At 37.7% G+C, this 12298-nt stretch overlaps 2 protein-coding genes across 2 annotated transcripts; both read right to left on the reverse strand.

Moving 5' to 3' along the window:
• Window positions 1-122: 122 nt before the first annotated feature.
• Window positions 123-7076, reverse strand: LOC137941343 (uncharacterized). Its single transcript, XM_068786711.1, has 11 exons — window positions 7001-7076; window positions 5236-5505; window positions 4575-4787; window positions 3018-3098; window positions 2561-2647; window positions 2368-2463; window positions 2221-2274; window positions 905-1945; window positions 775-840; window positions 648-687; window positions 123-495 (listed from the first exon to the last, which is right to left on the reverse strand). Exons 2-11 carry the CDS (start codon window positions 5473-5475, stop codon window positions 347-349), a joined length of 2067 nt encoding a protein of 688 aa, XP_068642812.1. The 5' UTR covers window positions 5476-5505; window positions 7001-7076; the 3' UTR covers window positions 123-346.
• Window positions 7077-7874: 798 nt separating this feature from the next.
• LOC137942684 (uncharacterized) lies at window positions 7875-12045 on the reverse strand. Its single transcript, XM_068788417.1, has 3 exons — window positions 11576-12045; window positions 9196-9345; window positions 7875-8327 (listed from the first exon to the last, which is right to left on the reverse strand). The coding sequence occupies exons 1-3, from the start codon at window positions 11867-11869 to the stop codon at window positions 8136-8138; spliced, it is 636 nt and encodes a 211-aa protein (XP_068644518.1). The 5' UTR covers window positions 11870-12045; the 3' UTR covers window positions 7875-8135.
• Between the last annotated feature and the right edge of the window lie 253 nt (window positions 12046-12298).

Here is a 12298-nt window from a genome sequence, read left to right on the forward strand (position 1 = left end):
GTAGTTGATGTGTCTTGCAATTGATCGTCCATTGAGTAAAGACTAAAGCATCATAGCAGGTTCATAAAGAAAAATGTAGATTGAGAAAATCCATTTAATGGCAAACTACAAAGACCAGGTGAAGTATATTTTTATACACAATCAAATCTGTAGAATTCTCTGTAGTCTCTCTTTTAAGTTTTTGTAATGCAAAAATCAACTGTCCTTCACAATCCACAGGCACAGTCGATTACTCTCTTCTTGCTTTGTCTGCATTACCCTTTACATCAATATACAGTTACAAACCTAACTTGGAAGCTTAATTCCTTGTATAAGACCCCCATCAGAGAAATGAATGTCTGCACCACTACGCAACTGATGTCTCCAGGGAAGATTTGGCAAGCCACAGCAGACCAGGGTCATTCCTCTTGAGCACCAAGTAGGCTTCTGACCTCCCAATCTCGTCGAACACTATGTCTTCATAGAAACCAACTATGGAGAGAACTTCCATTGCAGCTGTTTAGAAAACAATCAAGGAAGCAAATTAGCACGGCAATGTTTTCTTTACAGGAACCTTCAACAGGATTGTGTTTCTTATTGATAGGTAGAGATCATTGATAGGAGCTCAAAACAATTGAAGATTATAGATGTAAGGAAAGAAAACACACCTTTACAGCTAGCCACTTCCCTCTGGAAGACAGGATTAGCCTATGATATTTGAGTGCCAGTGATCAGTACGGAAAACTAAAAGTTGTAAGACCAGATGTATCTAAAGCATGAAGATAAAAGAAATACCTTCCGAAGCCTTCTGAATTTCGTCTCATCCGGATGTTCTATCACATTCCCGCCAAGGAGACGGATGTTCATAAAAATAATTGCATTAAACTGAATGATGCGGATGGGGTAAACCTTTCAATTACCCTATGATCTTGAAAAGTGTCTGAAAGATTGAAACAGCCTCTACTGGTGTTACGTCAGATCGAATGCTCTCAACAGCCTTCTGAAGACGGTGACAGATTGCAGAAACAGGGTCTTCAACAACTTCTGGAGACTGCTTTTCCAGTTGGCGGAGCCCATGTGATACTGATGTATTACTAGACGAATCAATTTCTATTTTGTCATCTGGATCAGGCTCATGAGTTTGCCCTTCAGAAATTTCTGAGACTGTTGAAGCTGCGTCAGAAGCTTCCTGCCTGGACCTACCATCCCGACTTACAGGTTTTCTTGCAGGATCAACATGCACATCATGAGTTCCAGGTTCACTGTGTTTCAATGAGGAATCATGAGAGCTTGGTACCTTCTGCTTCTCATGAAACACTGCTTGTCTCACAATCTTCACTGTTTGAGAGTCATCCAGATCGGCTTCATTCAGAACCCCACTGAGCTTTACTGATTCAGAATTATCGAGATCAGGTTCCTCACATATTGATGGTACCACAGGCATCGTTGCTTTATCAATTATAGAATCATCAGGATCGGGTTTCATATTCTGTTTCATAAATAAGGCATCATCAGGATCTGGTTCAGAATTCTGTTTCACATCTAACCCATCATCAGGATCAGGTTCTGCACTCTGTTTTATATCTAACCCATCATCAGGATCAGGTTCTGCAATCTGTTTTGTGTCTAACCTATCATCAGAATCAAGCTCATCATACTCCTTATTGCTAGACAGATCATTATGGATTCCATTTGTTGCCATGGGAATCTTGATTCTCATAGCCCCTTCAGGCAGAGAATCATTAGGATCAGGTTCATATTGCACATTTAACAGACGATCATAAGCGGCAGCCACTGATGATTCATGAGCACTAGAGAACAGGTTTTGTGACTTGCCCCCAAGCTTTTGAACTGTACTTCCTTGTCCTACATAACTTTCTTCTTCAAAATCATCAAACCTCTTGAAGCCACTTAATGTGCGATTTTTTGATTTTGTCCAGTCCAAGCTAGCTGCTTCTTGGTTCAGCTGTCCATAAAGAATTGCAAATCAAGGATGAGAACATGCTAATACTGTTAAAGCTGCTGGCGAAATGAAGTGATACTGCAAAACCAGAGAGGTCTTTCTATTTGTTAAGCCAAATTGAAAACAGCTTAAAAAATGTAAGTAAAGTACTACAATAACCAAAAAAAGAAAATTATTAAGGATTTTTTTTCCTTCTTTTAGGATTGAAAACTCTTAACTTATGTGTTAATTGCCTCGTGATCCAAGTTTCCAAATACCAGGGTGAAAAGAAAATTTACCTGTCCGTCTAGAGCATAGAAATTTGCATCATGTTCAGAGTACACCATGTGAGCCTGAAAAGAGAGAGAGAAGGGTCATCGAAGATCTTGTCATTTGTTCCTTGAACAACAACTGTATTTTCTTCAATATGGAATCTGTTGGCTTACAAGTTCGTGCAATAAAGTCTTCTTGATGCTCTCATACTTCCTGAATCCCTTAAGATCATCAGTCCTAAGACGCAAAGATATCTCCTCCCCATGGTTCTGGATCAGTAAATAACCAAACAAAAAGAAAAGAAAAAAAGGTCAGCATGAAATCTGTTTATTATTTTTAACAAATAGCAAGGGCAGCGAATGTTACCTTGTTGAAACCAAGAAGGCATATAGGACTAATACCAACATATCCCTCAGGTGCCATCTCTGTCATAATTCCAACTCGCCAACGATGCTTAGAAACATACCACATCTTTTATAAGTCACTCATTACAAAATTATAGCAAAAAAATCATGAAGTTGATGAGACCTGGCTCAACAGCCCTGCACTGAGTTTAATGAACTTTGGCACAGGTCTCAGTGGCCTTGTTCACATCCAGGACAGTTATAAAGGCAAGTCAGGCTCAATTCAAAGTTACTATGCTTCCACTACTAATTAAGCCTACCGGAGAAAAAGTATAAATGAAATTTTATTTTTCTTCACTAGAAGAATTTCAGGAATTAACTGGAGCTTTCTGATAGCAAAAATACCAGGCCAATCTAGTATTGTAATGAACCAGAAAATATAAAGAGTACAACCAGAATCGAAAGACTGTAGTGAATACCTTATTCATGATAGAAACAATGCCTGGATCACTAGCAAGCATGTGCATTCTTCTTAGTGCCTCGGAAGGTGGGGGATTTAGCTGTAGAGCAGGAAATAACATCAACTAAATGCAATAACATTAATGAGTCTGTTAACCACATCTTGCTGATCAAGTATCTCGAATAATACCTAAGTACAGGTATCCTTGAGCAGCCTATTGTATATTTGACAAGAGAGACCACCTGAACGAACCATTTTATCAGTTGAATTTTAAAAGGAGGCCTTTCTCGTTTACTAAGACAACACCTAGATGCCTCAACTGTGTAACCACATAACTGAACACATTTTTCACTGAGACAGACCTGCAAGTTTGCAGTGAATTCTAAAATGAGGCTTTTCTGGCACTTTCAGGCACAACTATATCTCTAAATTGTGTAACCGCATAGCTATACACTTTTTTGCACCGATGCAGACATGCAAGTCACATATTTAGGCCACAACTAGATGTCTAAACTGTTTAAACATATCTGTACACATTTTTGCACGGAGACAGACATACAATTCCAAAGTGTCCCTTCTTATAGTAGTCCAAGTTTACCAAAAGCGGGATGTACACTAATTAGCTCAGCCATTCCCTACAGTCACTAAGGCTGAAAACTTCTCGCTAACATCCTTCAGAAGAAGATAATGGTTAAATCCATCCAATCTGGTTGAACGTAAACTACTGATTCCTCATCTAAAGATTGATAGATCATTTCATGTCACATTTTTTTAAAGATAAAAAAAAAAAAAAAACTGTAAACATTACTCTATCCCCACCCTTGCATCAATGCAAGCAGTCCACTCAATGCCTATGGTAGTAATCATCACTGATAATCTGCGTTTCAACATGTCAAGACTTCCTTCACTACTTCTATCCATGACCTTAAGATTATGGAATTATACAGAGTTCAGATCTGCTAGTTTGGTTGGACTAGCAACTCAGTAGTTCAGAAATTGAGTGAGGGGCACAATCATCTCACTTGCTGGACCAGGGAATGGCCTCCTGTTTCTAACCAGCAGAAGCTCCCATTGGGCAGCAGGAGCTCCCGCCATTGACATTGTAAGGAATACCCCTCTTGTGTCTGGTGGAAACTCCCACCGAGTAGCAGGAGCTCCAGCCATTAACATTGGAAGGGAGAGGGCCCACAGTGGTAGCTCCTTCCAACAACAGAAAAGGGGGAGGAAGGGCTCTCCCCCTCCCAATGTCAACAACAGGAGCTCATGCTGAGGACACAAGCTCCTACTAAAGAAAATAAGAACAGAAGGAACCCCCCTCCCCCTTCCAACATCGATGGCAGGAGCTCCCTCCAAATAAAAAAGGGGAAAGGGGACCAACCACCGTCCAGCATGTGATGGAATGTGAATACATGTACCTCTTACTCATTAGCTGGATTAGTAGATCCAAACTAAGTATACTTCTTAGTAAAGAAAATTTATAAATAAAAAAAAAAAGAATTATTTCCTAGTAAATTTATGTGAAGCCAAATCAAAACCCTGGGGCCAAAATTCATCCCTTCTGAAAACTGAGACAGACCTCAATCCCAGGTATTTGAAGTGTGCGGAAATCGCAGAAGATGTAGGTTCCCTGTGGAAGTTTCAGAATGGCTTGTGGCTTCTTTAGCTGACGTTGCCTTTGCCTCTTCTCCTCTTCATCAAAACCAAGTATTCTCAGGTCTGGCTTTGAGTTGTTTTGTGACACTGCTTCTATTTCATCTTCAAAGACACCCATCATTCTAATAGACTTTCCCTGCAAATAATAGTAACAAATGAAAAAACAAGTAATATTAATAAACCAATAGAGCAAAAGCAATTTAGGTGAATGACCTGAAACTGTACAAAACAGCATTTATCTTTGATAATATGAGCAGACACGCTCAAACATACATATTCAAAAGATTAGTGTATGAAAAAAACATGAGACAGTCCTTTAAGTCTTGCATTCTGAAACCATCTATATGAAAAACAGGACAACAATGCAGAGAACAAGGCATACTATCCAATATGGCCTAGAAAACAACAGTCAAGACCCTTGCTCCTCATTTAAAGTTGTATATCATAATATGCCCTTCTCGTAGAAGTTAAACCACATCCTCCCTAAATTAAATAAAATATGTGGCTAGATCAACATACCAAATTAAATAACCTAAATATAATTTTAGATTGCAAATGACATAGTCTTGCAAACCTCTTCTTACCTCAAGAACATTTGTGTCCTGCAGGCTTAATCTCGAGTGATCTTCTGAGAACGGTATTAACAAACCAGAACCTTTGCTAGATCGTGGAACTAGAAGCCGCATGGTATCTGGTCTGACATTAGTCAACCGCTGAAGCTCTTCACCTAGCGCTTTAATAGTTGAGTTTGAAATAAGCTCCACATTCAATTCTCTACCTCTCCAAATGACTGATATATTAAACATTTCTTGTTCTTCAGCCATATTATAGTTGAATGGTAAACAACAGATAGACTGCAAAAGAATGTGAGATGATGTTAACAAAAAACATATATTACAGTTTTATGAAGAAAAAAAAAGCAGAATGCCCAAAAAATATATACATGATAAATGGCTACAAACTAAACAAAAAAGTTACCACAAATACAACAAGATTAGTTTGAGAAATTGGGATCAGAAAATCTGATATTTAACCCACTGTTAGACAATATATGAATCAATAAAAAGAAGTTCCTCAATAAATGACCTGCATGTGAAAATAAACATTGAAGAGGAAGCAAGAGAAATAAAATATAGAAAATGTCAATATAACTCTCAACTGAAGCAAATAACCAATCGCCATCAGCATTAAGGTAGAAACCATAATCAACTCTGCTACATGAATGACATTGACATTATACTTAGACACCAAAGTAACTATCATAAGCTTGATACAGAATTTACATGGGTCAGGCTAAAAAATAAATGCAATGCTTACAAAGTCCTCGGCAAAGATGCAGGCACAGAGCAAGCTCACTGGAAGCCAAATATTTTCCTTTCTCAACTACAGGGGCACACAAGCATGTAAAGTTTGAAGAAATTGAAGCACATAAATTCAGGGGATGAGCAACAAGAGATTTAAGGCTGTAAGAATGTAAAAGAATAAAACCACAGCCTTCAAAAGCCTACATGAACTATTAGTATCACACAGAGCACAAAATGATCACCTGATTATTATACAATCCAGGCACCCGCACTAGTGAGGGTGTATCAGTGACATTCTTGAATATCATATGATACATCTCAGATTTTGAAGGAACCATAACATCTCATGTTTTCTTTTTTCTTAATAATTTCTTTAAGCCCCAGACAGGATGTCATATTAATCAATACATATTCGCCAAAATGTATCAAATTTTAAGGACCCCAGTCCAGTACCCAATAACGACACGCCCTGCCATGATTGCCACAGCTAAATTAGTAACAGAAACAAGGCTAAAATTTTACCCAATCGTAATACCATGATTCCAAGCTACATCTCCGGTAGAATCAAGAATGCCATTCATCTCAAAATCAACCAGAAGCAACAGACAGTAACACAACCAATCAACTCAATCATGGGTCAACCAAAGTACGAAAATTAAACAAAATCAACTCAGAAAGGAAAAACTAATGTTCTGTCAACAGAGCAATAGGAATCCCAATGGAAACCACCCAATTTCGATAAAACTAGGCAAGATCCTCACAGAACTTCCTTCGCCCAATGAACTACCAACCAAAAACGCCAATAGACAAAAATTTCGATTCAGCAAGTATCAAAATAAATCGTCCCACAAAATTCAGAATAACAACTCGCGCCCCTAACCCCAAACACCAAGTCAATTAATAAAAATGATCCACCAAACACAAGAAACAGCAACAAGCAAAAATTTCAGTATAAATATAATACAGAATTTGTTCAATTAACTAAAAAAAAATCGAAGTATCGCAACTAAATTTCGAATTTCACACAGCGGAGCAAAAGAATTACCCAGCAAACGTGGATAGGGGCGGAGGACGAAAGGCTCGCGTTCCGAATGAAAACAGTAATGACTCGGGGTGGCGCGAATCAGTGTCATAGGCGGCCGGACCGCCTTGGTCGAATATTCGCGAAGGGTGGTCTCGAAATTTGGATATGACTACCTGAGGAATTCCTAAAAATGCGCCAGAACGAGCTGCGAGGAAGGCGACGTATCGTGGGGGACCCATTAGTGTGACGTCGACGTACTTCGCCTCACGTTAGTTATCTGGGTAGTATCTACATCAGATCCAAATTCGAATCTAAGGTTAAAGTTTTCACATTTGATTGAGATTTTTAAGAAAATATCAACAAAAACATGTTTAGATTTCAAAAGCCCGCGAAAAAAAAAAGAATAGTTGTACTGAGAACGAGTGAGATACAATAGAAAACTTTGGACAACCTATGGTTTATTTATTAATTTTCTCTTCTCTACTAGAATGCGTCTAAATCCTCTACTGCTTACGATGATTGGCTAATTAGATAATGGTAACTATAGGCTTACAAAAGTGAAGGTAAGTGTTTGCAGTGTGATGACTGAGAAATAACAAGCAGGATGAGAAAAAGAAATCAAGAAAGTTGTTTTGACAAGAAAAGTGGGAGAGATGAAGATGATGAGCAACTGTATCACAAAATTATGAAGACAACTATGGTTTAACTTCAGGAAACTGTGGTAGTAGAGTTTTCCAAAGAACAAAAACAGAGATAAAAGTGAAAGCAAGCATTTCAGATGGAAGTAACATATATGCAACTGCACACTTGTTATTGGTACATTATCAGATCCTTTTTCACTTCACATGCTGTTAAGTGACTGTTAAGTGATTGTTAGAGAGAGATTCTTAGAGGGACAGAGGGGACTGTTTCTTCACAGTCATCTACCCCAATGAGCAAAAGCCAGTCTCTGCACTTTCTTCTATTTCCACAGATCCTTTCAGGCTACCACATACCTCTACATCGAATTTGAGACCCAAAACCAGCTTCATTGATATCGATAATCAATTGTAGTCCATAAATGTGTGTTTGGTGACCAAAAGCCAACCCACATAACGAGAAAAGATTATGATACATCATTGGGTAATCAGATGGTAGGGACTGGTATGAACTAGGTTTACATTCTCATTTTTAGATCAGGTGCCATAGACTTTCTTTTCTGTCTGCCTTTGGTTTCTGAATTTGACACAGGCTTCATCTCCACATCACCGCCTTCACTTTGATCCTTGTTTCCATCATGGGCTTTCAAACCCAAGCTTAAGTCCAGACTAGTTTCATTCAGGTCCTGTTGTCTGCTATGACCTTTTTCCTGAAATATGCAAACACAAGTTAATTTGAATTTCATTCAACTCACAGTCCAGAAATACGTAGTGCAGGAAAGCATCATGTAACTCCATATCAGTTTGACCATTCTACAGTAGAAGAATAACATTGCATAGCCATAGTGCATGAAAGCATCATGTAATTCAATGACATCATTTGAGCATTCTACAGTAGTGAAATAGCATTGCATAGCCAGACTTATCGTTGAGGACTACTGTGCCAGCTAGTCGTCAATAAAATACAAAATACCCATCCGAGACAAATCAAGACATGATTCATCAGAGAAAAAAATTACTCTATAAAGAAGAATTCATGCAATGATTTTTTTTTTATCCTTGGGTTTGATTATAAGAAAACTTGAGAGGAACAAAAACTTTTGAAGATACAGATCTCATAGAACTACTCTCTCAACCTATTCACAAATTATTTGCAATAAATACTCCTATGGTCGAGATTCAAAGCCAACTCTCCCAAAAGGTAGATTCACACGGATGGTTGCAGAATCATGATGTACATCACATAAGGGCCAATATCATCTGATATTATGTTTGAAACGAATATTTCTCAGATATTGACCACTGTCAGGTGATTCTATGTAGACAAATAGGTTGACACAGACCAAGACAATTGTTCATATTGGTAGCATAGAAAAGTTTCTTTTGGTTCCTCAAACCATATCTGTTACAGATAAGGTAAACCATTTGAACCTCAAACTCACTTGATTATGACTAATCAACTTTTTGAAAAAGTGACATGAATAAACCACAAATAACATCTTCCAACAAGAATTGAATGCATTAAGAAAAGAAAATGAATGAAGCACAAGACACGCGGGAAGATCTTTGACAATATACCTGGTTTTCTTCCATTTCCACACTATTTACATGAGGTTTTCTATCATTTACAGCAGGGGATGAATCAGAAATCATATTTTCAGCATTTGGCTTAGAATCTTCTTCAACGTTCTCAGCTTCCTCTTTCTTCCGTTCTGCAATTATGGATATCTGTATTTTGGCCAAGCCACAGAATGAGAAAGATCTAAACCAATAAGCAAATTACTTAAAACCCAAATACCATTTCCTCAAGTGAATTAACGGAAACATAAACAAGTGAAACCAGCTTGAATACATAAATACTAGAATTGATCTGTAGAACACATCTGCTGATCTACTGTCAATCCAATAGATCATGCACTTACATGCACGTTGGAATTGACAGCCTTATGAAGTAGGAATTTTTTTTAATTCATAACAGGATGACAACAATAAGATCACAATAAAACCTGTAATAAGGATCAATGACACCAAAATGACTTTAGAAGCTCGGAATGAGAACACCATCACCACAACTAAGAGTTGTTTGAAGCATCTAAGAAAACAGTATTTTTTTTATTTTTTTTAAATTATTGTTATGATTCCCACCTCGTCCCACTTAAAAAATGCATAGATTTAAGTGTTGGGACATCTTTTTCCTGTTTTAGTATTTTTTGAGATGCTTTCGGTTAAGAAAATGCAGAGCCAAGATGCAGTGCTGGACCGTCCCACAATAGTGATTAAAATGTGGAATAAAGCACCACAAGACACCCAATTAAGAAAAAAGTTAACTAAAGAGATGGTCAAAGTTTGTACTGTACTGCAGTGACGCCATATGTTTCTTCCAATCTTTCCTGAGAAGAGCCATCCATAGTGAAAAAAAAAATAGCCATTGATTTATTTGACCATATAAATGAGCCCCAGTTTACCCCCTTAAAATCATCATGTCAACACAAATCATCTGCAGCTACTAACAGATACAAAATAACACCCAGAGACCGATTTCACCTACAAAATTACTGGCAGTAATAAAAACAATAGCAGAAATAATATTGTTTTAAAAAAAAGCATTTGTAACTTTACAATAGTAATAATAACTCCTTGTAAACAACAATAATTATAATGTAGACCATCAAGAATGAGTGCTTCTCACGGGTCAAACATCAGCAACCATTGCCTGTGTCTATTCTAGGGACTCTTGAGGCATGAAAATTGAATCCTCCTGTGCACCCAATAGACTCCAGATGACCACCCTCTTGCACAGGGTTCATCCAAATCTCTAATGCTCCAGGAAACAATTTAAATTTTAAATGATATACAAGCCCTTTTTGCAAAATAGTAAACACCAATTTGAAGAAGCCAGACAACCAAATAAATATATTGCCTTGTAATATATGTACCCTGAACCTAAAGCCACTGGTCTCCAATACTTGATAGGTACAAGTCATTTCTCCATGGTAACAACAGAAATTAGAATATGAAACTTCATCTTAGCAGATTAGCAATCTTACTGGAGCAAAGAAAATCAAATATTTTTTTCTGGAAAAATATTCAATTGAAACAAGGCAAATCTGAATCTAGACAAAACCTGATGGCTACAGCCACCAAAGTCATACAATCTTATCAATAATATTGGTATCAAGAAAAATTCAAAAGTCAGATATATAGTCACAATAAACTCGTCTCACCTCAGTCAAAGTCTAGACAACAAGATCCCATAAGTAAAAAATTTCTTCCCATGATTCGTTATTGAGGAAACAGATCAAATAAAACACCTCCATCTAACCCCAACCATAGAATGCAGTCACGGCAAATCAAAATAAGCAGAGGTCTCACCCATACAACTTATCAACAACGTTATGAAAAACGAACTATAAATGATTCTTTTTTTATTTTTTTTAGTGAAGCGAAATTTTATTAGCAAAAACCAAAGCAAAACAAAACAGAGACTCAAAATAAGTTAATTAGAGTTTCTGGAAAGCTCATTAAGGAGCTCAAATAAAAAAAAAAAACCTGGAGTGCCAAAATTTAAGGAAAATCTCTCATGCTCATCTCAGGCATTTTACGCGCAGTAGTTCAGTACGGAAGATTAGCCTGATAACAAAAACACTGTCACAGTAGCATAACCAACCCATTTCCCCCAGCAGAAACCCCTTCCCTTATTTTCCTCAGTACAATGAACGAAAGTGTAAACCCCTGTTTGCAATAAATCACTTTAAAACTGAAAAAACACTTTCTTTTTCCAGATACCAAAAAAAAAAAAAAGTACCTTGCAGACATATTTCTACGCACGAAAAATCCATGATAAAAGACAGTAACACTTGAGAGTGAAAAACAGAACGGCAAAAGCCGGCACACCTGCCAATTTAAACACTTTTAAACTAGATTCTATCAAACAAAAGCAATAAATAATCTTCCATACCGGCACATATCTGAATTTCCTTTTAGCCGGTTCTTCCGTAACAGCCGGTGATTCGTCCTTCCCATTGTTATAATTGTTACTAGTGCCGTTGCTCTGAGACATCGGAGTCCACTTGAACAATAGCAGATGGGACCCACTGCTGCCATTGTTGTGATTAGACGAGGGAGCTGTGTTGGATGAAAATGAAGTAATGTGCACCCATCTCTTCTTCCATTTCCTAACAGGCCCACTAAAAACCGTCGCCGGGCCGTATCTGGTGGAGGATCGCCCTAAGCGAGCCCCAACACCCTCCATGAAAGAGGGGAAAGATCAAAGGCAAGGCCACGCGACAAGTAACTAACTATATGACAAAGAAGACAATAACAACGAGGGAGACCTTTGATTGGTGCCGAGGCCACGGGCTGCCGGAAGCTGCAGGGCGGGTCGGAGGAAAATGCTTTCTTTTCGCTCGGAGGGGAAAAACTAAAAAAAGAGTCCGCGGCAGCGACTCACCAGCACCCCGACGGGCCAGTAACATAAACCGGGTTGGTTTAAGCTGGCTCAACCCGTATCACATTATAATTATTTTTAGACTTAATACTAAATAGATTCTTAATTTTAACATATTTAAAAACCATAAATAATCATTTTTATAAAAATAATAATTATATAATATGGTATATTTAAAAGCATATATATATATTGTTCTCTAATTTAAAGTATTTAGGTTAGGACTGATTTTTT

Source organism: Aristolochia californica, unplaced genomic scaffold, assembly GCF_029961685.1.
Source record: "Aristolochia californica isolate CCGP_79_NKW_82.1479 unplaced genomic scaffold, dmAriCali1.0.hap1 SCAF_10, whole genome shotgun sequence".
NCBI classification, from domain to species: domain Eukaryota; kingdom Viridiplantae; phylum Streptophyta; class Magnoliopsida; order Piperales; family Aristolochiaceae; genus Aristolochia; species Aristolochia californica.

Bases quoted from the DNA above. Each gene is read 5' to 3' on its own strand.
- LOC137942684 (XM_068788417.1), bottom strand. From the start codon at position 11,869: ATGGAGGGTGTTGGGGCTCGCTTAGGGCGATCCTCCACCAGATACGGC. The intron at 9,346-11,575 runs GTATGGAAGATT...GCCAAAATACAG, and splicing joins GGAAATTCAGATATGTGCCG to ATATCCATAATTGCAGAACG. The intron at 8,328-9,195 runs GTATATTGTCAA...TGCATATTTCAG, and splicing joins TGGAAATGGAAGAAAACCAG to GAAAAAGGTCATAGCAGACA.
- LOC137941343 (XM_068786711.1), bottom strand. From the start codon at position 5,475: ATGGCTGAAGAACAAGAAATGTTTAATATATCAGTCATTTGGAGAGGT. The intron at 2,275-2,367 runs GTAAGCCAACAG...CTCTCTTTTCAG, and splicing joins AGACTTTATTGCACGAACTT to GCTCACATGGTGTACTCTGA. The intron at 1,946-2,220 runs GTAAATTTTCTT...CTTTATGGACAG, and splicing joins TCTATGCTCTAGACGGACAG to CTGAACCAAGAAGCAGCTAG.